At 33.5% G+C, this 27,727-nt stretch overlaps 1 protein-coding gene across 1 annotated transcript in view; it reads right to left on the reverse strand.

Annotated features, from left to right (window-relative positions):
- LOC145255066 (RNA helicase Mov10l1-like) overlaps window positions 1-27,727 on the reverse strand; it is a 157,601-nt gene that overhangs the window by 41,659 nt on the left and 88,215 nt on the right. The window contains exons 10-16 of the mRNA XM_080113923.1: window positions 25,907-25,965; window positions 23,929-24,174; window positions 22,908-23,017; window positions 19,081-19,158; window positions 17,356-17,511; window positions 4,583-4,648; window positions 3,986-4,150 (exon numbers count right to left, since the gene is read on the reverse strand). Of these exons, the coding sequence (XP_079970049.1) occupies window positions 3,986-4,150; window positions 4,583-4,648; window positions 17,356-17,511; window positions 19,081-19,158; window positions 22,908-23,017; window positions 23,929-24,174; window positions 25,907-25,965 (880 nt within the window). The remainder of the gene's footprint in view (window positions 1-3,985; window positions 4,151-4,582; window positions 4,649-17,355; window positions 17,512-19,080; window positions 19,159-22,907; window positions 23,018-23,928; window positions 24,175-25,906; window positions 25,966-27,727) is intronic.

The raw sequence follows: 27,727 nt of genomic DNA on the forward strand, positions 1-27,727 counted from the left end.
TCTAGCCAAATCAGGTGGTCCATGGGGCTTCTTTCGTTCCTAAATCCTGACTGATAATCTGTAATCAGATTATTTGTCTCAAGGTACCATACTAATCTGCTGTTAATTATTCTTTCCATTATTTTGGAAATATAGCTAGTGAGTGCTATAGGTTAGTAATTCATGGGATTTGTAGAGTCCTTTTAGGATTTAAATATAAGGATTACTATGGCCTACCTCCATATTTCAGGGACGTTGCCACTTTCGTAAATATCATTAAATATTTGTAGTAAGTAATCTGTTGACGTATCAGGAAGTTGTTTTATAAATAGTGGATTTGATCAGGGTCAACAGCTGAGTCATAAACTTTGCTTATGGATACTTTCAATTCATTTTTAGAGAATGGCTAGTTGTATTTTTCTGCATATTTGTCTGAAACTGGAGTTTTTCTCTTTCTGATTTTTCTTAATAATTAGGAATTTTTTATTAGTTTTTTGCAAAAGTTTCAGCAAGACAATATACCATTTCTTTCTTGCTAGTAATTTTTAGGTTATTATATGTATGTCAGGTGTTTAGTAGGGTTGCTGTTATTTTTTTCCTGAAATTTTTCAGATCATGTCCCAAACTTATTTACTTTTTGTATTTGTATTTATTTTTGATACATAGTTTTTCCATGATGTTCGCTTCTATTTTTTAATGGTTTTGTGAGCTTTAACTCTTTTTATATTTATTGAGTCCTTAGTTGGTTCTTTTTTAATTTCTTTAGTATAGCTCGACAAGTTCTGATGGCTACTTTGCATTTTCGTCAAGGTCAAGGGTTTATGTTTTGAGGAGGTAGAGCTTTTTGGAATGCATTCCTCAGCAATATTATAGAGTGTATTGGTAAAATATGTGATATTATTTTGATTTGGTTTATTATCCGATGTTAGTTTAGTCCGGTATAAATTTTGGAATTTTTTACAATCAGCCTTCTGTAAATTCTATTGGGGTATTTTGTTTTCTGGCATTGGATCATTATTTTCAAGTGTAATCGGAAAGTGGTCACTTCCATATGAATCTTCTAATACATTCCATTTGTAATCCAAGGCAAGTGTTGGATCACATAATGTTAAATCAATTGATGTGAATGTACCAGTTCCTGGGTGTAAATAAGTGTGTGTTTTATCATTAAAGAGATATAGGTTTTCGCTATTTATTATATTTTCTGTAGTTTTTTCCCCCCTTTTGCTTGTTTTTTCACTTCCCCATATTTCATTACAGCTGTTTAAATCTCCCATAAGGATGTATGGCTACTGTATTAGTTTGCTCAAATCTGTCTGTGATGCTTTCATTGGGGAGGGGGGGGGGTATGTATAGCGAGCACATGCTAATAGTTTTGTGGAGTGTTGCTTTTATTGCAGTAGTCTGCAGTTTTGTATTAAGTTGTATTTGACTTTGGGGTATGTCATTTCTAATAAGAATTGATGTACCTCCAGAGGCTCTGAGTCCAGTATTGTGTATATGATTATACTCATTGAAGTTTTTAATCTTTATATTTTCATCTGATTTCATAAAGGTTTCTTGGAGACAGATTACTACTGGGAGTAGTTTATCGAGTAGAATAGTGAGCTCATTTAGGTTTGTCTTTAAACCATGACAATTCCAATGGATTATATTATTTGCCTTTTTTCTATCCGGTATAATTCTGTGTCATGTTTTGTATATTAGTTTGTTATTTGGGGGTTTTGGGTTTAGTTTTTTTTTTTTTTTTTTTTTTTTTTTTTTTTTTTTTAGTTCTTATCTACCTCCATCTCTTTGGATGTAGAGGGTGTGTCTCTTGTTAGTGTGTGTGTCTCAGCTGAGAAATCTTGCTGAGGTTTTTTTTATGTTTTGGTTTGGGGCTTTTTGATTTGCTCTGTCCTATATGTCCTTCTCGGCTCCAATTAATTCAAATTTATTTTTGTTTTCAATTAATACTGTTTCTGTTTTTTTGTTTATTTTGGTTTTTGGAAGGAGGCTTTGTGTTTTTCTGTTCTGCTTCCATCTTTCTTGATATTGTGTGTTCAATGTCTACTTTTGTCCTTGTTTGTGACTTAGCTCTTTCACGTTGGTTTATTTGTAGATTTTGTTGATCAGATTCTATTTTGCTCTTTGGAACTCGTTTTTAGTTTTGGTCACTTAATCGAGTTTTCAAGGATACGTTGTTTCTTGTAAGTTTCATTTTTGGTTTGTTTTTAAAGTTTCAATTATATTTTTGAGTTCAGAAACTACTTTATAGAGTAACTCTTGGTAGTTGGTTTGTCTTGAATTTTTTGTGATGTTTGCATAGGTGTTTACTTTTTAGTAGGAGTCTACCATTTTCCTTGCTTCAGGGAAGGATATATTTTCTTTGTATTTTACTTCCACAATTTCTTTTTCCTTTTTGAAGGTTTTACATATTTTGGAGTATGCTGGATGGTTTTCCAGGCAATTTGAGCATTTAGTTTCATTTTCCATGTGGTTGGGTTCTTTTAGACCACATTTTCCACATGTTTTGTGCCCTCTGCAAATTTCTTTATGGTGCCCATATTTTTGGCACTTAAAACATCTCAGAGGGGCTGGTATATATAGTTCCACATTTTCGATTGTGTATCCAATTTTTACTTCTTTTGGAATTTTAGGAGTACCAAATGTGAGTACATTGTAGGTATGGACTGACCGTTCCTTTTTATGTTGATTCGGACATGATCAATTACTCTGTTTTCTTAGAGCATTTTTGATTTCTTCCGTTGTAGCTAAGGTTAGTCCATGGCTTCTTATTACGCCTTTTTAAGTGTTTAACCTTTTGTGAGCAAAAGTCTTGCATTTATAAATATGGAATTTTTCCATTTCTAAGAGGTTTTTTTTTGCATCTTTGTAGTTGTCTACTGTAACAAGTAGGTTGCCATTTTTCATTTTTTTTTTTTTTTTTAACTGTTTTAGGATTTCTATTTTGAGTCAAAACCTTTTTAATTAGAAATGGAGACAGCTCGCTTGTCTTTTTTCCTTCCAAGCTTTTATGAATGTTGGGAAGTTTTCTTTAGCAATATATTTAATATTGAATTCTTGCTCAATGTCTGAGCTAGTGACATCTGAAACGTCAGAGTGAGTTCTTTTGGTTTTTCTGGGTTTTTAATTATTAGATCCATGTACAGTTGATTAGTTTTTCATCTTTCTTGCTCCCCACCCTCCTTGGAGCCCAAAAGTGGGAGATGTTGGGGGGGTGGGGAGATCTATTCGCCCTTTCATCCCAAGGATACAAAAAAGATATACTCAATCGGTTGAGTTTGTGCCATCGCTTCCTGATTCCTCCTCTAGACTTCATTTTTTCCATTTTTGGGGGGGGATGTTGTAATTAACATTTGCCAGTGTAAATGTTAAGGCTTGGCATGACTAGCCGATTGATCGGATAGGGCCACTCAGACCTCCCCTCTAGTCGAGGTAAAGGCCGAAGTGATGTGTTGCAGAGCCACAACTTTTTTTTCTCTAGTCATGGACTGCTCAACCACCAGGATCCCGTCCCAAGACATTACAGGTAGCTACCTACGGCCAACAGGTAGCCCCACTGAGAGACTTCTACTTTCTGCAGGGGGGGCAGTCGGCATATTCTGATGCCCCACCGATGGGGTCTAGTGAAATCTGGTCAACTGGAGACTTTTCATGCTTCAAGTTGTTTGTTAAATACCCTTTCTTGGATTTTAGTTTGGTTGTTATCCTTTCCTAATCATAAGCTTGGTTTGGTGTTCTTGGTGGATTGTTGTTTTCATTCTCGGTTTTGCAGAACATAATTGAGTTTTGCAAAGGAAAAAGGATGTAGTATTAAAGTTAGGAGAAGGGGGCTGTTGTTTTTGTTTTGGGTTTTGCAGAACATGCCTTAGTTGTGCAAATAATTAAAAGGAAAAAATAAACAAAGTTGTTAATGTAGGTGCATTTGTGTCAGGGAGTCATTTTCTAACAGCCTGATCTGGTTGCACCAGCTTGAAATTCTTAAAAATGAAAAACAATTTACCAGCATGGGATCATAATATCCAGAGTTTGTGAATTTTCCTTCATCTCGTGCATATACTGAGCGAGACATCAGACGCTCGAGGAGAGATAAATCTAGACCATTGTTCTTGGCATATGGAGAGCGTACGATAGGACCAAGCTGTTGGGGATCGCCAGCAAGAATGATCTGGAAAGAAAAAAAAAAAAAAAATTGGGAGAAAAAAAAATATTTGAATGAATTCATACAAACTGACATCTTTAAACATAAAGAGGACAAGATAGTAAAGGGGGTTGGAGGGATTGAGAGATAAAAGATTGTGGTCAAGCAAAATTTATTTATTGTAATAGTGGATTCAGGTTTTGAGATGGAGAACAATTAACAGTTACCATTATAAGAGGCTATTCTTCTTGACCGCATCGGAAAGGAAATGGACAATGCAAAGTCTTAGGAAAACTATAAATCAATTCACGAATATTAAACATTCTATGCTGATCATGGTCATCGATTTATCTATACAATCCAATCACAACAAAGAGTAAGATGGCGACCCAGAATGGATCTACATATATGAGGTTACAAAAATGAATCCAACAATATTGCAAAGAATGTGTGACTCACCTGTCCGTCAGTTCCGGAAACCAAGCTGATTGGTATCAAACACTCGGGTTCTGTTGCTTGTCCCGACTAAAAAAATACAAATATTTTTTAATGTAAAAACAAAAAGGCTCTTATTTACATCAAAGACAATTTAGGTGGCTTTGCTTGTGTGGTTAGGAAGCGGGTCAGCGTCCTTTTAATACAAGTTGAAGGGATTTAACATTGTTGGATGTAACAGTGATGATGATAATGATGAAAGAAGAAATCTGCTTTCTTAACAGATAATTAAAATGACCCCCCCCCACACACACACACAAGCTGGATAGTTGAAAGATTTAGTTTAGAATCATAAAATGTTCCCAAGGCTGTGAAAATTGCCTCTTAAGTTTTATTTGAGGGACCACCAAAAAATCAAGTCATGTAGATAAATCTGTGAAGCGGTCATTTAATTTGTATTTGGAAGACCATCCCACAAGTGACGGTAAAAAAGGTAAAGACTTAATGGGAGTGGGGGTGAAGGCACTGAGGTCCTCCCACTTTAGTGATGATAAAAGGTATAGATTAAGAGAGAAGAAAGGGAAAAAATGCATCAAGGCTGGAGAAGTACAATCTTTTTTGAGATTGGTTTATGGAAAATAGTGGAATAAAATTCTGTTGATCGAGGGGGGAGCTAAGCCTACCTGGTTCTGAATATAATTAAAGGCAACAAAAGCCTTGACGATAGTGCTGCCGGACTGCCGGGAGACCCAGACCTTTGAGAGAAAGCACATTTCACTTAGATCTCATTCTACTCCAAACCCCTGAGTCCAGACTGTGGCCCCTCAGACTTAGGGTTGGTCACCCCAACTTCACTAACAAAAGTCACCAGTCCCAGAGTATTTGTATCTGGAGTCAGAAACAGTCAGAATTTGTAACTACCCCTGAATAATTCTTGTTTTTGTTATACAAGCCGAGTTGTCTTTCTTCTTTTCCTTGGTTTCAAAATGACCTCTACTTTCCAGTGACACTGACTTTGGAGACCAGAGCTGAACAGATTGCACACTATCAAAAGCAACATGGGGAGAGAGGCAACCTATGCGACCGAATCCTTATCAACCACGACCCTTGTCAAAGAGCATAGTTCCAGAGGCCACTCGAGATCACAGCAGACAAGCCGGGTAGCATCACTCGCTAGACCTCATTGAGAAGTGGGGATATACTAAAACAAAACTTAAAATTCTGATTTAAAAATATAGTTTAATTACAATATTAAAATCAACCAAGATGCATTTCTATTTCTTTGTAAACAAAACAGCCATTTTAATTTTCAGTTAATAGACAAAGGAATTACTTTGTGATGCTTGGAATTTCAAAAGGAATTTGGAAACATGTAATCTATCGAATAAAAAGTTATTTGTAGGTTTAGAAATCTTAGGATTATAATTTGGGAATCTATTTACATTCAATAATTTTCTCAGTAGAAATTAAAACATTATTCTAACAAAATTACATAGTTTTATAACAATTTGGTTTGATTAATAATGACCAAACAATATCAAACTAATTAACCTTTAAAATCCTATAATACAAAAGTAAAATAAAAACAATAAAAGGTAGTATGTCATAAGAGTATAAGTCATAAGTATGTCATAAGAGTATGTCATAAGAGTATGTGTAGCCAGTTTTACATAAAAGCAGCTATCTTAATATTTAAATTTTTCTCAAGTTATGGTTAAAATTCACAACTTATCCTTCAAGTAGGAAGTTGAAACTGAGAAGTGAAATCAGTACTGAAGGTGACCTCTGCTGCTATACCCAATATATCCATAAGGAAATCGCCCATGGTGATCAGAAAAGGAAAGTGAATAGGAATTATAATCTAGATCGTAATGAAATCCGAGTCAGAAGCTGTGCGTAGGTAAAGATCGTACTTGGAATGTATTTGTGAGTGTTTTGACACTTTCAAGTTTGGTAGAAAAATGGAAATTATAAACATTTGATTTATTGGTGATGCATAAAGCAAAACAATTTTCACACTTACGATCATCAACAGAGAATCGAGAGTGGCATGGTGGACAACAGAACTAATCTTGAGGTGAGTGGATGCTCCACTTTTTATTTCATCCAGCAGAGTTTGGGGAGTTGACTGCATATGTAAAGCTGGATGTGTCAAGACAATGTTGACATTCCAACATAATAAAATGTAAACGATGAAAAACTTGTTTTAATCTTTTAATTTGGCAGCTTTAGTCAAACGTTTTAATATTCAATTTAATTTGAATCCTAATCTATTTCTAATTATAAATGAAGATAGCATTGATTTTTGGCATTGTTTTGAACTTAATATCTTTTTTTATTTTAAGAAAAAAAAGTTCTATATTTAAAATATTTCTGAAAAATAGATATAATTTACATTTTCTGAACTTATTTTGGTTGTTGGACTTCTAAAAATAATTAAACGACTTGGGCATATATCATTGTATTTTTAAATGTCTAACCACAAGTAATGCCAATATTGTTTATTTTTCTACTGAAAAAGAAAAAAAACAAGAAAAAGAAAACAAATGAGGTTCCTGTTCAGACCTACCCCACTCCTCCAACATAATAGAGTTATTTGATTGACTAGCAGTATCAGAATTTTTGTAGGAATTTTTGACACCCCTAACACGAAACTGTGAATACAATATAAAAATCTCGTAATTTCTCTGTTAAAAGTGGGTTATTTATTTTCTTTATGGATTATACTTCCAAAATAAACTATTACAGTTGTTTTAAAAGTAATAGAAATATTTTTTTTTTTAAACAGTAATGAATTTTCCGAACTCAATATTTTTCAATTTTTAAACTTTAAAAATCTATCAAAATTTTTCTATTGATTCTATTTTTACGATATTTTGAGGGTCAATGTGAAATTTTATGTTCTTTCCAATAAACCGAATATAATATTTTAGACAAACGTTTTTTTTTAAATTCACGCCCCCCCAAGTGTCACCCATTTTGAAATGTCTATTAAAAAGTAAATAATTAATTTATGTCGGGGAGTTTTATATATCACAAATTGAAGAGAAAAGGTCAATAAATAATATATTCAAATTTAAAACAAAAAAAAACATCGCTTTTTTTTAGAAATTTACCTGTAAAGTCCGAAGTTTAAAACTTTATTTTATAAGAACACATTGTTTTTTTTTGTCTTTTTTTTTTTTTAATGAAACCTTGGTCCTTGCTCCTTTAATTGAAAAAATAATTAGGGCTTGAATTACATTTTTCGAAGAGTTATAAGCTTGGAAAGACAGGGGGTCGAATAATTCACGCCTCTCATTTTGAAATGTCTATTAAAAAGTAAATAATTAATTATGTCGGGGAGTTTTATATATCACAAATTGAAGAGAAAAGGTCAATAAATAATATATTCAAATTTAAAACAAAAAAAAACATCGCTTTTTTAGAAATTTACCTGTAAAGTTTAAAACCTTTTTTTTTTAAAAAAAAAACACATTGTTTTTTTTTTGTTTTTTTTTTTTTTAATAAAACCTTGGTCCTTGCTCCTTTAATTGAAAAAAAAAATTAGGGCTTGAATTACATTTTTCGAGGAGTTATAAGCTTGGAAAGATGGGGTGGAATTATTCACTATTTTCACGAAATTTCTGACACTGCTATTGATTGACCATCATAGACTATGGAATTTGCTATGCAGAGTTCAAATCTAATCTTTATTGCATTCATTTATGCCCTAATACCATTAATGCATGAACTTGCAATTTTCTTCTAGATATTAAAATAGTTTGTTCTATAGTGCTTGGAGAATTATGGCTCACAACACCGTGATGAGTACACACATGATAAAGATTTTGCTAAAAAGACTTTCTTGATCACTTGTGTACCATATGCATGAGCATCTTTTGCTGATGAAGGTTTACTCAAGCATGAGCAAAATACTGATTTCTTTCCCTTAGAGTGTGGCCATTTATGTTCAGCAACTCTTGCCACTTCACGTGGCTTATCTCGACCTCTTCCATAAAACCAGTGTTGCCAACTGAGATTTTCAAAACCCGCTAGATTGGGGGCATAAAATCTCCAGAAAATCGCTAGACTTTTTACTTTTCGTAACCGAGATTTTGAAAACCCGCTAGATTGACAAAAAAAAAAAACTCCCCCCCCCCCAAAAAAGAAACACTAGATTTTAACTTTGTACCTTATATATAAATTTAGTTGTTATGCAAGAGTATGGAGCGTGCTTTTTTAGACATGAATTTCAAGTTAAATTCAATTTTTACGGTAGCTTTTGTTTATTAAATTGTTAGGTAAAAGTTCAGAATAATTAACAAAAAAGCCCATCCTCCCACGTTAAGAATAGGTTTCTAAAAAATAAATAATAACGTTATTATTTCAGTGCAATCAGTATTCTGCATAAGTACCATACATTTTTTTGTTTTTTTCATAGGCATCACCATTTATCAAGGCGCAGGGGCCACTCGAGGATAAGGGTTAAAGAGTGTACAGTAGTCAATTCGACAATATAGTAATTGTCAGTAATGGAAATTCAGTAAATTTGTTAACTTAAGGTGAACGGTTTATCAAGAACTTGTTTACATTGGACTTGAAGACAACCATATTGTAGTCAGCTGGAAAGCAGGAAAACAGAAGACAGTTTCACAGGCGTGCAGTTCTAAGAAAGAAGCTTTGTTCATGGAATCTACGTTTAGGTTTAGACACAGATAAAGAGTGGGGGGGAGGGGAATTATTGATAGTGTTTTCAGCTAGACGAGTGTTTCTTGTGAAAGTTTGACGAGGGGGGATCATAGATAGAAGTTCAGTCGAGCACTTACCATGGAAATAACGATAAAGCAAAGACAAACTTGCTACATCTCTTCTGTGAGAAAGAGGTTGCAGGGAAGAAAAAAGGACATCTCTTATGAGGCTACGAAGTCTATTTTGAACTCTATCAAGGCAGGGCAAGTCCTTTCTAACAGCTCTTGCCCAGATGTGGCAGCAGTACTCGATCCTTGGACGAAGTTGGCTCTTATATAGATAGAGAATTGCATCAGCAGTGAGATATCTACTGGGTCGATAGAATGATCCCACCATTTTTCCAGTGGCCTTGGCAACAGATTTGATGTACATGTTCCATTTCAGATCAGGAGTAAAGGTCAAGCCCAGAAGCTTGTCAAAACATGAGGCCTCCCCAAGATGGGACCCATTCATTTCAACTGATGCCAGTTGGGGATCAGAGCATTGATGATGTAAAGATATAAGCTTGGTTTTAGATGCATTAAAAGTAACCAGCCACTCCTTTCCCCATTGTATCACGTGCTCAAGATCAGAGGAAAGAGAATCGGAGAGAACTTGGTCGTTTACCGTCTTAGATGTGCTACCATAGATGGTAGTGACATCAGTATAAATGTCTACGAATGATGTAAGAATGTGATTTGGAAGATTATTAATGTAAATCAGGAAGAGTTGGGCCCAGGATGGAACCCTGAATACTGTGAGCCCTGAATACTGTGAGCTTGTGGATGGAACTCTGAATACTGTGCTTCTGATTTCTGCCCATCAACGACTACTCTTATGAACCTATCAGAGAGAAATGATTTGATAATTGAGAAGACATTTCCAGCTATACCATAGCTGGAGATCTTGTGAAGTAAACCTTTATGCCATACCCTATCAAAGGCTTTTGATATGTCAGGAGCAATTGCCCTAGAAAGGTTGCCTCCGTCAAGAGATTCGCTAATCCTATGAGGTATAACTAAGCACATCTGCTGTAGATAAAGCAAAACGGAAACTATATTATGTGTCACTAAGAAGGTTATTTTTGCTGAGATGGTTGATTACTTCTCTATTTAACACAGATTCCAGCAACTTACTCATGATGCACCGGAGACTTATTAGCCTGTACTGAGAGGGAGATGACCGATCACCTGAATTCTTAAATACAGGGCAAACTGATGAGATTTCCAGGGTGATGGGAAGCAATTCTCCTTAAGACAACGTTTAAACAGTTTTGTATGTATGGGTGCTAGTTCTGGTTGAAGTTTTTTTGAGTACTATAATTGGAATACCGTCAGGACTGGCTGCTTTACTGGAATCAAGGTTTTTGATTAGCTTGGCACCATCACATACTGATATTTTTATATCACATAGCGTGTTTTCTGATACAGGAGGAAATATTGGGGGTTAGCAGCCATTGTCGCAAAGTGTAGAATTAGCTGCAAAGTTCTTGGCAAAGAGTTTGGCTTTGTATGATGCTGACGAGATTACCTCAGGTCCATTGATGATAGTTGGGATAGAGCACACGTTTCTGTTTAGGATTCTGTTTGCTATTTGCAAAAAATAGTGGGAACCAAGCCACTGCTCAGCTACTTTAGACTTGATGGACTGAGCATACAACTCTTTGCATACTTTATTACTTTTTTTACAATGGTTGCTGGCAGTTCTGAAAACAGGTTTAGTCTCAGTACATCTATTACGTTGCTGGCAGTTCTGAAAGCAGCTTTAGTCTCAGTACATCTATTACGTTTTAAACAATGGAAAAAGTGATTTCTGTGCGCAATAGCAGCAGCACATTCTGGAAAGAAACACGACTGGCTATTAGGTTTTTGCTGGAACTTTTTCGAGGGTATGAAACGGTCAATACCTACAATTAACCATTCTATCAGGACTGAGACTATAGAGGGCACATCCTTTTTAAACATGGAATGCAGAGATAGATCTGATATAAATGTACGGAAGCTATCCCAGTCTGGCATAGAGTATCGATATACTGTACGATGGAGAGTTACGGCTGAAGACTTTTTACATTTCATTTTTATCTTAATTGATACAACAGAGTGGTCAGAAGATCCAAGTGGAGACAGAACGGAAACTCCTTAACACACATACACACTCAATAAATTATAAGTTTCAAATTATATTCCTTGTTGAATAATAAATTGTAAATAAGAATTCACAGAGTTTAGATTAAAAAAAAAAAATCAATTTTTAATTAGCTCCCAAAATGATTGTCAGATTTTATCAATGACTTTTTTCGCAGCAGTAACAGGATAAAATATTAATTATGGAAATATGTGCAGATATGAATTTGTCTGTTTTATTTATCATTTTGTGAATATTAATGTATCTGACTTTTGCAAATAAATATTACTTTTTCACAAATATTAATGTGTTGCTATTTGGTTAGTGGGAGGTTTTGCTTGTGTAAGAAATCACAATTTTTACAAAAAATTAAATTACAAATTTAAGATCATAATATCACTGAAGAAATTGTCACAAAATACAATTTAAATAAATATTTGCATAATAAAAATAACAAAAATCAACGAATAAAACTCAAAAATACAGTTTAACTAAAAACATAATTACATGTCATGTCGAAATTAGTAAAAATTCCAAAAATGACAAAAAAAAAAAAAAAAAAAAAAAAAAAAAAAAAAAGATCTAAAAGTTTTAGATCTTTTTTTTTTTTTTTGACTACAACAAACAAAAAAAATCAGTCGGTATTGACTGCAATAAAAGAAACAAAACTGCATTTTTCGACAGATACTTGTAATTGTAATGTTCTACTTGATTATTTTTCAGACTTGTTGAATTTATTTTTACTAATTTCGACAGGCAATTGTGATCTTTTTACTTAAAATGCATTTTTGTATCCAATTATAATGCACAAGGATCACAGCCACAACCCCCCAGAAAACAAATTAACATTTGAAAAATAAACAGTTTTAAGAAATTGCAAAAATCAGACAACAAAATAATAAGTCGATTAATTCGCTGTATCATGACTGAAAAAAAAAAAAAAAAAAAAGAGACAAAATTAGTTGGTAATATTGGTCAGTAAACCATTTCAATATACCTACCCTTAATTAATGTTATTTAAATTATTTGTCACATTATTATTTATATTTAAGAATTCAAATGTTAAAAAACAATGTAATTCATGAACGATTTATTTTAATCATTTGTTTTCTTTTTTTTTCCAAATGATTAACACAAGTTAGTTACAGTATTAATAAATTACTTTTTACCATTAAAATTTAAGATATTCTGATAAGTCGTCAGAATTATTTTCAGTTTCAACAGGACTAAAACCTGTCTATATAAGTTGAAAAGTAACTTATCTTGCCTTTGATAACATTTATTTGTTATGTTTGTTTTTTAACTTTTATGAATCTATGTGTATAGTAAAACAAACCCAATTTGGTAATCATGAAGAAAGACAGAGCCCGTTTCCTCCGTTTAACTATAGGTGACGTTACTGTCTGTCCACCCAGTTATGGAAGCACAAAATGTATATAATGGCACCCTTGAAATAAAAATAAGTGTTTTTGCTATATTTTAATTTTAAACATGTTTTTTTTTTTTGCAAACATATTTAAGTTTTATTTTTTCAAACATATTTACGTTTTTTTTTTGTGTGTGGGCTCTTTCTTTGATCATGCGCATATATATATATATATATATATATATATATATACTCACGGAAAAGGTAAAATAAGTGCAGAAAAATTAAGAAAAAAAGGGGGGTCATTAAAAAATAAGATAAAAGAAAAAACATTGATTTTTTTTTTTATTATTATAAGAGCGTAAAAAATACTCGCGGAAAAACGATCGTACCCATAAATATGTTTAAAAGAAAAATATAGCAAAAACATTTAGTTTATGCTTGCAAAAAAAAAAAAAAAAAAAAAAAAAAAAAAAAAAAAAAAAAAACGTAAATGTTTGGAAAAATAAAACTTTAATATGTTTGCAAAAAAAAAAAAAAAAAAAAACCTAAATATGTTTGAAAAAAAATAAAACTTAAATATGTTTGCAAAAAAACAAAAAAATTTATTTTATTTTAAAGGGTGAGATTATATACATTTTGTGCTCCCGTAACTGGGGGGGGGGGGGAGACAGTAACGCCACCTATAGTTAAACGGAGGAAACAGGCTCTCTCTTTCTTCATGATTACCCCAATTTAACTTTTAAAATCCTATTAAAAAAAATAATTTTGCTAAAAATAAAAAATGCTAGTTAAAAATGATATAAGCCTGAATTAACCTATCTTGGCGATAAAAAATGAAACAAACAGGGCCACAAGACCGCAAAGTTAGGGATTTCCAGATTTTTATCATTGACTCTTCCAGTTTAATTTGTATGTTCTCTTATTGGTACGTCCTGAACCCTTATCTATTTTGAAGTGTTCACTTCACACCTACTTGGCAAAATTTACAGTTGAATATTAAAACACTGAACTTTTTTTAGACTTGTTTTGACCTGGCTGCTGTTAGCTGTATATATCTTACTAATTAATGTTTGCATTTTTTTTTGTTTTTTTTTTCCGGCTTCAATTTCTTCAAAACAAAATCTCCACATTTTAGAGGAAAAAACCGCTAGCCGCTAGATCCAAAATTTACCCGCTAGATTTCAAACGAACTCTCCAGATCTAGCAGGGAAACCCGCTAAATTGGCAACCCTGCATAAAAACACACCACACTTCTTGCATCATCTTCTAAGTTTTTCCCCACACTGGCAGCAGAGAAAGCACACCTTTTGCTTCTTTGAGGATTAGGTTGTTTGTAGTATTGTTACTACATTCCCTCCTGATCCTATGATCACACATGAAACATTCAGAAGATGGTCTTTTGTGTCATGTGCTTCTTCACAACAGTACAGTTACTCAATCTCCATTCAAAGTATCATTGGAAGAGGCATCATCTGCATTTATGCTGGGCGCTTGTTCACTTGGTCTCTCTACAATTGTCAAAAATCTTTCACTCGCATTCTCTGAAGACATGTCAGAACAGACCGTTGGCAAGCCTGGTCCCACTATGGGTCACAGATCTTTCACATGGTGTGGCATTCCATTGACCGATATGTTCTGTGTACTGATAATTTTGGTCACATGTTCCACTCTACTTTGTGGTACATCATCCATGTGAAGCCTTTACCACACTCAGTTATCCGTTTTGAAGACCGTCTACTGTCAATTGTGTGTTGGCACTGATGTTCCATTGATTCCTTTCAGCCATATGCGGTACCAATAGACTATATTGACAGGTGCTGTAGCAGAGCACATGTCATCGTTTAGTGTGAGGTATCAGTATATTGCTTCTGGTATAGTAGAGTTTCCTGGATGCAATCCTTCTTACACTTCTGCAAGGCTCTATAGATAAATTTATTTTAAGTTGACCTTTGACGACTAAATATTTTTGTTTACTAGACAAATAGAAAAATTACTACCGAATCCACATGAATTTTGAAATATGACATTTTCGTTCCGTAACGAGTACATATATCAAAGATTTTTCTGTATTTTTTTTAAATAAGTGTAATTCTAAATATGCATCAAATTTTATGTTGAGATTTGAAAATATAAACATTTATATTTCTTCAGACGTTTTTTTTTTTTGGACAAACTTCATTAAATAAAAGTATATTTTTTTTGAACAACCTTCATTAAACAAAAGTATATTGTTTATATTTGACTTTGATTGATTTATTAAAAAAAAAGTTTTTAAAATTTTTCACTCAGTAATGAGTTTTGGAAGATTATCGGTGAAAAAAAACAAAAAACAAAAAAAAACACAATTGCCAAAAGATAAGCATTTTATTATTCCTAGTCACCATTTGGAAAAAATCAATCGCAAATATGACTGTTTCACTCTCAATGTAGAGTCATGTTCTATGACATCGTTCGATGATGCGGTTACCAGGTGACGTATGCACAGCAGAATCGATGTCATATTCTCCACTCATCTAGGAATGCGTCAAAAGGCAGGGTCATTATATATCAGAATCTCTATTGGTGGGCCCCTGCTCATAGAAGAGCATCTTCAACTGGTCGATTACACTTACTGCTGAGGAAGGCATTGCCAGATGGTAAATGGAGTGAGCTGCAGTCAATCAACGTACACCCCCCCCCAAAAAAAAAGAAACAGGGCTCCACTGCACTCCATCACTACTTGATAACATGTTTAACGTTCAACGCACCCCCAGGCCAGTGCATGGGGGATGGATCAATTGACTTACATTCTTCACATTCTCCGACGATTTTCACAGCAGCCTTAGAAACCCTGGGATCAATCTGTTTTGCAAAGTAGTGTTCGTCTCACACCTGGATGATCACTTTATCAGCAAACAATTTTGATCTGATCAAGCCACCCTAAGCTTATGGATGCAGTGCAAGCAGGTTATAGATGCTCAGTGTTCTTGCTAATTGTATCTGAGGCACTTTCTGCAATTGATCCATCTTGTTTTGGCTAGATTTCACCAAGAATACATCCATTGACAGCACATATTACTTCGCCAATTATATCATAGTGTCAAGCCGCTGTCAACTGAGCATCTTATTGGTAGCTTTGGTTTGCACTCTGGCCTTGCTGGTAAGGCTATCCAAGATCCATTTATAGACAAGCAGAATCAAATGATCAAGTGCAATGTCGTCTTTCAGAGGATTACAAAGTTTATTCCTTTAATAGTAGTATTGTGTTATGCAAGTTAATATGTTGGGAGTCCTTTTCTGAATGTAACCAGCAAATATCCTCTACCAATAGCAAGAGAGCTTGCGTCGACACATACGTTCATGCACCATTTGCTCTGCACTGGGTCTTTTTTGTTCACTCTGGTGAGAACCTCTTTAATCATAGTGTTGAGAGGGGGCATCGTTCACTTTGTCATCCCATCCAGTGGCAACATCAGATGCTCTTTGCTTGATGAATGCCACAGTAACAAAACAACCAGCCACAGGAAGGTGCTCAATATAGAGCATTCTTCTCTTTCCAGACCTGCAAACTATGCGCTTGTGCCCCAACCTGTAGCCTCTCCGAGTCTTTGCCGAGGAAGCCAAAGCCGTAGAGATATTCCTTCACATGTGCCGCGGGCACAACACTCAGCACGTCATCAATATAAGCGGATGTTGCCAACTGTATGCACTTGTTCATCAAAATAGCATCAACAATTGTTTGCATAATGGACGGTATCACATTGAGTAAAATATGGATTCCTTTCCCTTAAAGTTTGGCAATTGATGTTTAGCAACTCTTGCAACCCTCTTGTGTCTTCTCCTGGTTTCTCCATGCTGGCAACAGAGAAAGCATACCTTTTGCCTCTTTGAAGTGAGGTTGTTAGTAGCATTAATACTACATAGTTATTGTTATTCAACTAATCCTATACGATAAGTGATAAGTAATTTTTAGTCGCGTGCAAGCGACTCTATAAGTCAATCCATTGGTAACACTTTTGTGCTTGGCCTTCTTGGTTAAGATCAAAGGTCTGTTGTTAAAAATGCTGTTCTTAGCTTTTCAAGCTTTTCTTGGCCTTTTGGTCAAGAAAAAAGTGTAGTATCTATTATTACTACATGCAGTACTTATTGTGATATAAAGTGAGGGATCACTTTTCTGTATTAATTTAATGTAAAATGATCACCCACTTTACAACCAGTCAGTCTCAAAGCCACTCAAGTCATTTTCCAGATCATTCAAGTTGTTTTTGAAGGATTCCAGTTATTTTTTAAGCATTCAAGCCATTAAGGTCATTCAATTCATCATTAAGCTCATTAAAGTCATTCTAATTCATTTACTTTTTATTTATTTAAGTCATTTCAGCCCATTTTTCTGTCATTTTAGTTTATCTTTAAGAATTTCCTGTCAATCCTACATTTATGCATTCATTCATTACACGAGAGCACGCGACTAATGGCTACCGGCTTTGTTCAATAAAGAAGTTCATATGATGTAAAACAAAATGAACTTCAAGAAGGTCAACAGTAAATTTCTTTTAATCAAAATTATTTACAAATTTGAATCCCTTTTAATTTTGGAGTGAAAAATAGTTCTTACCTCATCAACAAAAACGTGTGTAAAATGGCCAGTTTTCAATCCTAAGGAGTAAAGGAGGCCTGATGAAACGCAGGTACATACAAGAATACGATAACGAACAATGATATCCAAATTTTCACCAACTGTGCAATATGGTCTGATGCTATCTGGTATGTTCTGTGGGACAAAAAAAAAAAAAAAAAAAATTATGTAATGCTATATCACTTTCAACATATGTCTGTCCAGTCAAAGAAAAGTTAAGCAAAAAAAGTTTTAAATGTTTTATTTAACTTCACTGATTCAGACATTATTTTACATATTAGTGTGAACACTGGCAAAGCATAATTCTCTTCCAGTTATTTTTGATAGAGAGTGTACACTCACCTAATACAAGATGAGGGTGTCATTTTCTTTTACCACTGAAAAGAGAGATGCTGTAGATCACATTTTAACATTAGGAAAACCCAACGTTGCGTGGGATTGAATGGGGATCAACAAATGTTCCATACTTTCAATACATTTATTGCAATCAAAGTCATTGAAATCACCCATTTTTCAATCAAATCAATTGATTGCCTGCTCTTGTCGTGGACCCACTGCAGTACACCAGGAAGAAGCTTCACATGCCTCACCACAGTAACAGTCCACAATACAATGTAATCTACATTGCACTGTAGAGAACCTAACGTTGATTTTATAAAATTATCTTTATTTAATGGCTTAAATTAAAAATTTTAAATGCTAAAATCAAGTTTCATGATTCAATTGGGCTCTAAACAGAAACATTCATTTTGAACATGCACACGTCAGTAAAAAATCTAATGTTGATTTTATATGCTGGACCCTTCTGCTTGTGTGGTGATAAAACTTCTCAAATGCACTCGTGATGTTAGGCTGTATAATGGTGTCAGATTTGGTCAAAATCAGACTGCCCTTCTTTTCTCAGAATTATTTTTGATTATGGATACTTATTGGAAGTATTCCGATCCAATACCTATCCAAGCACACTTCCAGACACAAAGTACATTTTTGTGAAAACAATTGGCGCAGCCATTTCAGAGTCTGTAGAGACTATTATAAAATTTAAAAAAAATAATCTCTTGGCAGTAGGAATTTCAATATTACAGAGTACCTATTAAGTTACCTCCCCACAAGGGCAAAGAGATAAGATTGATTTTCTTCACATTAAAAAATCAATCTTATAATTTAGATTTACCCTTTTTTGGACAAAAATTTTAATTACTTAAGTCTAGAAGGAGTTCTTCACTGACCAATGACAAAGTGTAGAATCAGAACTCATACTACATTTGCTCCTAGTCAAAATGCCAAAGGAAGTCAATATTACAGAGTTTAATGATAAAAATTACCTGATGGGTTTTGATTTCAGAAGAAATGATCTCTACATACATTTGGTTAAAAAGAGAATACACTTTTTATAAAACAAGAACAGATATTCTTAAGATCTAAGCTGAAACATTTTAATTATTAATACTATTTGAAATTTTAAATCTTTCAGTAAAATCTAACATTGCTTAGGAAATCAAAATATGCACTCAAATTTTTTTTTTTTTACTTTTTAAATATTACATTTGATTTTGGGAATAAAAATGGAATTCTTTAAAAAAATTAAAAACAGCTTGTCTTATTACCTTTTTCAAGAACTTTGCAAGTGTTTTTTTTTCTTCAAAGTTAAATTTTATTACAATTTAAATATTTCAAATAAAAAATAGAAATTATTCTACTTACATCATCATTCCTCTGAAAAGCATTTAGCCTGACCATATCGGAAATCTTGAGGACTCCACTTTTGTGTAACCTCTCAGCCTGTTGGGATAAAATTAAAAATAAGAAAAATGTATGTATCTACATTTTTTTAAAAGTGCATCTCTTGAGATGCCAGGTCACAGAGTGGTGCAAGGTAGGTCAAACGGTTGTATTTTTTGTGGATAGTTCTTATATTGGTTTTTAGTCAGTAAAAATAGCTGTTAAGGGGTCAAAATTGAAAAAAATAGGAACTTGGCTGATATAAATCAACTTAAAATGCTCTTGTACACATGCACAAATATACATTAAAGTTCATTTTTAACTATTTCTTATCTGTCTGATGATAGCTCAAATGGTAACAAATAAGGCTGGAGCACTCAGTGTTTTGGTTCTATCTGAGGGCATCAGAGTTATTTTTTTTATTTTTTATACTTTTCAAATCACTACTATATATTGGGTACAATATAATAATCAATAGAGAATTTGTTCTATAATAATAAATACAAAATCTGCATAAATTAAAATATATTTAAGCATATTTTACATCCGGGTACCCTGCTAGTGTGTGATAAAATGATTAATTGATTTCAGATATAACTCAATACAACCACCAGAGTTAGTCTGGCACAGAAATAAATCCAGAATGAAACTTTAAAATTTGTTATTGTTTTTATTATGACTGTTTTCTTGCATCATCAAGTTCCCCCAGATCTCCCACCGGGCAGTTTTGAAGGACAGATGTAAAAGATACAGAAATTTGATAAGTAGCGCCAGATATGAGGAGCTTACAATCTTCCTAGACTTTCATTTGCAATATCAATTTATAATGAACCTCTATACAAATATTTATGGGCAAATCAGTGACTAAATATATATATATATATATTGGTAAATTATACTGTGCTACCCAATAACTGTGCCCCCACATGACTGCCTTACCTCATTTGCATTTGCCGTGGTTTTTGTTAGTCTGTATCTTATTCTGGCTGTGTCAATTCTAAAGTAGTAGGTAGCTGGAAAACTAAATATAGCTCGCATAATTTGCATGTATAATAAAACAAACACAGACATACACATTGTGTATAAGATTTGTTGAACATGGATGTGTGCACATCATTGGGGGCCTCATTAGAGTTTGTACTCCTGAGCTACCCCGCCTCCCATTTTTCAAGTGCAGGATATCAGTTAAAACTTGTCAATCTGCCAGTCATGATCACTCACTTTTGTCCACTCGTACTATCTCCTTTGCTCATTGTCGATTTCCCCAAGGCCTCCCTCATCATTTTCCTGAACCCATCTCTCCATCAAGACCACTAACCGTCAGCTTTCCCACCAATCTCTCGTCCCTCTACCTCAACAATCAGTGTCCCCAAATATATTTTCTTTTTACTAAAAATCTGATACATCTGGTCTTCTTAGTTACTCTCAGCTTACTTCAACTTTAAAGTAGACATTTCCTTTTGAATTCTCTATCCTGAAGGCTCTTAATGGCTAACTGTTCATGGCAGCACTTGATCTGTATAACACAATGGATCTGTTGCTTTCATATTGTCATTTACTTCTGAGCTAATTTCCCCTGGTGGTTCAGGCTTGTGGGAGCAGCACAGAATTTAAATTAATATAATATTATGACCAAACCATATCATCACAGTTCTCAATAGTTGAGGTAATTTCAAAAGAAATGATTGGGCATTTTATTTATCCCATTGTTGCAGTTGGTATGTTCATTTAAATGTATCCTCATATACAACTAATAAAGAACATCTTGCTTTTATCGGTTAAAAGCCTAAGCAGGGAGTAATGTAGCAGTTGTATGACCGATTCATTTCTTCAGTATGCATATGCATTATGTGGAGTTGTAATTTGATTGGTGTAAACTGGCGTGCGCAGATTCACATATTGATACTCGTACACAGACGATTAGCGTATCATTCACATGTGCACTCGTAGTCTGCTGATTTCTGCCCACCTCAATTTGCAGGAAGAGACAAATCAGTTCCAAAATGAGATTTTGTGACAAAATGTCAGAAATTGTTCTCATCTCTTGCCAGAAGCAGAAAAAAGCAAGGTAGATCTCTAGAATGACACATACTGCTCTTTAACTAAAACACGTCTGCCGAACAATTTTCTTTATATTCTGATGTTCCAGTTAAATAAAGTTGATTTATAGTTTAGTGAAGAGGTTGGTATTTTATTTGGAAAATGGTCATCCTTTGCTTATTTTTGATTCAAATCGGATACATCCAGACATGGCCGACTCAACCAAATCGCTATCTTTATCTTAACACTCTCCAACCAACCATCAAAACACATACTTAAAAATGGCTGGCATATTTATATATATATATATATATATATATATATATATATATATATATAAAAATCGAGACGCTAACAGGAGGTTCTCTTCCCAACCTTTGGCCACACTGCCGTGGTCGAGAACAATCATCCTTTTTTTAAACTTTTTTGTTTGTTGTCCAAATCTTCACTCTTCAAATTGCTTTTCTTAGAAATCATCATATTCGGTTTAATGTTCATCTTACATGCTAGAATGTGTTGGACGGGTTTAAGAAATTGACGTCAAAAGTAACCTATCTGTGGCCAGGTTTTTATTCATCTCTCAGATCCATATATTTTCCTTCCACTCCCATATAAACTAAATCTGCTACCTCAACTGTTCTACATCTAACACAAGAACTCTCATCCATTCTGATCATTTTTCTACATGAAGCACAAGTCCTCAATCTTCATTGGCCAGGTTTCACTTTCATGCATCATCACATTATGTACACACACCTGAAAAACTCTTACTTTGGTAGACAATGGTAATGCTCTGCTGGTAAGTAATGGCAGAAATTCTCTAAACTTATTCCATTCAATCCTGATTCTTGAAATCCTACCAGCACCGGTTCCTCCTAGTGTTCTAATAGTCTCACAAAGATAACAAAACTTCTCCACAACCTCAATAGGTTTGTCATTTAGATATGTCTGGACGACTGGGAACCGGTTGTGAATTTAGTATCCTCTTGACACTTCCTCCTTTGGAGGAAGCCAGTTCAACCCAGCTAAGATGAATGCCATACAAAAAAAAAATATATTTTTAACTCTTGTTCACCTCAAACAAGGCATATTGCCACTTGGATGTAAATGGCTACTTTTTGGACCACTACAGGGGATTATGTGAGGAAATAAGAGAGATGTCTTTTCACTGCATGCAATCAGGGAAGCAGGAAACAGGGAATTCCAAAGTTTGAAGGAAGAAACTATTAGAGTAGAAGATAGTCTGACATTTAGGGATCTCTATAGTGAAGGAGTGGGATTTTGTTGCTAGATGGGTTTGTCGGAGGGGTGGGTATGTATACTGAGGGGATACAAGTGTAATGAGTTCATCAGAGCACATTCCATTGAAGTACTTGTAAAACAGGCACAGGGATGCAACATTGCAGTGATGGGACAGGAGTTGGAGCTTGGTTGATAGTGTGAAACCTTTTAGGTTAGAAGCTCTTTTTTAGACCCTGTGTGAGAGAGAAAGATTAGGGATAAATGCACCAGCCCAGATGCGGCAACAATATACTATGTATTGGGTGAATGGTGACTTTGTAGATATTTTCTGCACATTTGAATTCTCATCCATCTCCATTGTCTTACACTTCCAGTTGCAGCGGAGTCAAAATTTCACATGATCCACCACAACAAGACTGTCCGTTTTCCTCAAATCTAAACTTATTGCTTTTGCCACTCACTCTCCTGCAGCCAAATTGTTAATCATTGCACAAGTACTCTAAATAAAAAAAGAGAACAATATTTACCAATAAATCCGCAGCACTGTTGGACGGGGTGCAAGCAAGAATTCTGCTTCCAGGCAGTTTGGTCAGGATTTGAAGAATTGCCTCAACCACCGCGATTGTCTTCCCAGTTCCTACAGAAAACAATAATATGAATAAGGAAAATTCATGCTTTACAGCATATCAAACCTTTTGAGTTATTTAATAGCAAAACATTTCCTATGATTGAGTACATGTTGAAATTCTATCATGTGATAGAAAGGGGGATTAGCTTTTCCAATATATTAATGCATAATTAAAGAGTAAATTTACACAATATATAATCATTGCCATCTAATAATGTATTATCATAGTTGGTGTGCATTGATAAAAACTAATTCACCAGTTTTATGTTACAAAAAGAAAAATTACCTTTACCTTCAAAAAAATATGGAAAACAAGGAGTTATACATTTATGCAATGTTTTTCGTTTTAGTTAAAGAACATACATGTTCTACCTGCATCCCAGCCCAGTCTAATGATACTAGATGAGCAATAACAATGGCAGATTGTTATCTCAATGTTCTGTTCTAGTTTTTTTTCACTTATTCTTTTTGTCTTTCTTCTAGATAGTCAGACAACCAGAGTTAACCCGGAAAATCCGTTCTGGCAAAAATATACTTTCACCATGACTAATGTTTGTGCAAAATGAAAAAAAATAATCCAAGGCGTGGTTATTGAGAAAAGTGCAAACAAACAAATGGATGAACAGGAGTGAATTACTAGGTTCAATCCCTTGTTTGTTGGGGAACCAATAATCAGGTTATTATTTAGAAATGTATTCTTAACAGGGAGGGGGTGGGAGACTTAAAAAGATTTTTTAACTATTCTGTACTTTCACTAAAATTAATGAACAAAAGATACCATAAAAAAAAAAAATTGAATTTAATTTAAAAATCCTATCTAAAAACAGTATGGTCCATATTCTGCATGAATACCCTTTTTTTCTTAAAAAAAATCCCATATGAACATAACCTGAAAAAGTTTTGCATTAAAAAGTTCTTGCCTGGTGGTCCAAATAAAATGTAAGGCGTGGGACGGCACTGTCCCTGAAGTATCCGCGTGACTGCAGCCATCTGACGATCATTCAACTGTCGATTGAAAAACTGGACTGTAGCCTGGGATGTTGGCTGAGACTGGCAGCCATGCTTGGTTGGTGTGCCTGTCTTGGGGAGTGTGTGTGATCCAGATAGTCTATTTGATGAAAGAGTGTACTGTGGGCAAACAGTTTCTTGCGTAGTAGGAAACAATACTAAAATGAAAAAGAAAATCATTAAAAACAATATAGAAAAAAAATAATCACAACTCCTGAATTTGGATGCATATATATAATTTACATCTTTCAGACTGTTTTTATTACAAGTCAGTAATAAAATTTTTTTTTTAATTACCACTGCTTTTCTCTTCCATTCTGCCTATAACCTCCTTACCTCTCATCCAAATATTTTTCTTTCTTTTTTCTCTAACTCCCTTATAGTCTTTCTTTATTTGTATTGTAAGGTTTTCTCCTAATAAATACCAGTATTTTCTTACTTGTATGAAGGTGTACACTTTAGGTATTTAATTTGGACTTTACAGTTATGGCAGCTAAAAGGGTTACTCCCTGGAGATCCCGAATTGAGATCTTACCATCAGGCGTACTTTAAAAATCATACTAAAAGTCAGCAAACCAGTGGAGAAAAGGTCTTTGAAATTGGGTAAAAGAAACCCTCACATTTCATATTGCTATATACTAGTTATATAACAAGTATATATATATATATATATATATATATATATATATATATATACACGTGTGCGAGGTGTACATAATGAGTCTCTTTGTCTTGTTAACATGTCTATTTAATGTGTATGATATCTTCCAATATATTATCATCGATATAAAAATGTTTCTCTCGTTGATGCGTGTATGGTTATCTGTACATATCGACATACTAAACAGTTTATAGACAGAAAGACAGATAAACATCTTTTACATTTGTGCTACAAAAAGAATATAACTTGGAATCACAACCCTTTGTCTGTTCTGATGTGCTCCTGAAATGTAGCCATGTCTCTCACAAAAAACTCAAACAACCATATTTACATTTATTGTGGTTGCGAATAGTTGGTTCCAAGGTGGCATGCTGTTTTCTTCTCCATCACTACATATGTTCAATCACCCAGTATAGTGCTCCCATGACTGCCATAGTCTGTCTACTACACTCCTCCCAGTTACGTGTAATCTGAAACTTACTTCCTTTTCTGAGGTCACCCTACATAGCATCACCTGTTTCCAAAATGTATTTTGTTTCTCCATTTTTTGTCCTAAATTCCTATAACTGCCTGATACATTCTTAATGAAAACATCAGAATGATATTTCATCCATCAAGTTACATTCCTGAAAACTACTGTAAATATTTATCTCACTTTGATAACATTACTTCTGACATTCTACTTTTTTCAAACCATAATAATTGACCATTATAATACCGATCATAATAATTGACTATTTTACTTTCCTGTGTTTTCTGGTAGACTAACATAATATTACGTCCATAATTCCTAATTGTATGGGACATATTTATACAAGTGTACCATCTTGTCATTAGAATCCCTTTACTACTTCAGGAAAAAAAGATGTATCTTAAAACATTATATATTGTTTTGCATTTTATTTTATTACATGATCCCCACCCCAAGCAAAAAAATAAAAATTTAAGCTTATACAGGTATGTCCATCTCATTTTACATTAAATTTGTATAGGAAAGCGATTCCCTCCTTACTCTAAAAACTAAAATTATATATATATATATATATATATAAATTTATTTTATTTATTTATTTTTTTTGAGATTTTTTAATAGTTAATTCCTTATAGCTAAGTTTTTAAGTTAATTTTTTTTATATTTCATCCTCCTTCCCTGGCAATACTAGGCCAAAGGTCCTAGTATATAAAAAAAAAATGTTTACATCTCAAACAGATATAAAATAATTGCTTACCATTGCGTCCAAGACTTGGAGCTAATTCAGCAGCTTGATGACAGCGTCTTAAAGGAGCCCTAAATACAGGTCAAATAAATCGATTAAGAATTGAGAACTGGTTAAATCTTCAAATTCTAATAAATATATTAACAATCATCAAAATTCTGTACATTTAAATAAGTGTCACCAAAAAAATCCCTACAATACATGTCATTGTAACTGTAATATTAGAATACAGCCTCTCTCTACAAACTAAAAAAAAAAAAAAAAAAAAAATCTGGAAAATAAGTTCTTGGAATAATTCTAAACAAATAGAAAAAAAAAACTGACATGTTCAAATGTTGCTGACTCATCTACTACTAAGACTAGAGAACAAATCCTATGCTGTGGTATTTAGAGAATTAAAATTGCACAAAACCATATTGTTACTGCAACTTGAGACCAGAAAGAATTTTCTGCAAAGTTCAATAAAAAAAAATAAATAAAAGCCATCACAATGTCATAACTATCATGTGCTGTGAAATAAATATTCAGTTTTAAAGTAATTGATTAATTATATCTATAATTAATAAAATGGAAATGATTTTTATACACTAAAAGAATAACATAGGAATACAAACACAGATGCCACATATAAATTCAATATGGTCACACTACCTGCCAATACTTGATACATGTTTTCCAGTAATTTTCATTAATATTTCATTAACCACCATAAATTCCTTTAAAATTTTAAGCTACATCCATTCTCCCAAATAATTCATATTTACAGGTGGTAGCAGGATACTGATTCATTATTTCCTCCTCTACCTCTCCCTGCTTTCACTGTTACTAAATATTTCATAGGGTTCAAATTTTGCACACTTGTGATTATTTTCTTATTTTATTTCATTAAGTATGTAATTAATGAACACTCCTTTGCATTTCAGTTTTCTTTGCTTCCGTCAATTTGATTGGCTGCTCAGATTTGTTCAACTGTTTAGAAGATTGAACTTCTTAACAATTTCAGAATTACTTTCAATATGGCATCCATCCTTATTCTCTTTGATAAAAACATTTTTGTCATATTGCAACAGAAAAGAAACATTAATTTTATTTTCATAGAACGAAGGAAAAATACACTGATGTGACTGAATTTTAACCCATTAGCTTTTAAAACTATTTTGTCATTGCAAGAAAAAAAAAGTCATGCAGTGTAAGAACAGAACGAAAACTAAAACAGACATAACTGAATTTTAACCTATTATCTTTTAATACTTTTCTGTCTTATCATAATAGAAAAAATAAGCATTTAATTTTCTTTGCTTTAATAATAACATTATTGTGCATTGCGACAAAAAACATTTTATTTTTATAGAATGAAAAAACAGATATAACTTGATTTTCAACCATTTTCTTTTCGAAAATACTTATTTTGAAGATTTTATTTTAATCTATTAAATTGCTCTCATATATATATATACACACACACATACATACACACACACAGGGTGACCCCCCCCCCAAAAAAAAACCGGGCCCCCAACTCTAATTAGGCCCCATTTCTTGGTGTTTTGTCTGAATGAAATGAAACTGGTCATAACTAGTTTATTATATTCAAAACATCACATCAAAACACTAGGGTTTTTTGCCTTTTTTTTTCCATTCTACAGCATATGTTCTAGATATACTTTCTATGTTTTTTGTTTTTTTTGGGGTCACCCTGTATATCAGAGACATTTTATTTCTTTCACAAAAAAAAAAAAAAAAAGTATTGAATTATTATGAATTTCACAGTAAACCAACAGGTTTGATTAAACAAATATGGCATGTTCTTTTTTTCCAATACATAGATCCAGA

The sequence above is a fragment of the Euprymna scolopes genome, chromosome 1 (genome assembly GCF_053919585.1).
Source record: "Euprymna scolopes isolate OS-2025 chromosome 1, ASM5391958v1, whole genome shotgun sequence".
Lineage (NCBI taxonomy): Eukaryota > Metazoa > Mollusca > Cephalopoda > Sepiida > Sepiolidae > Euprymna > Euprymna scolopes.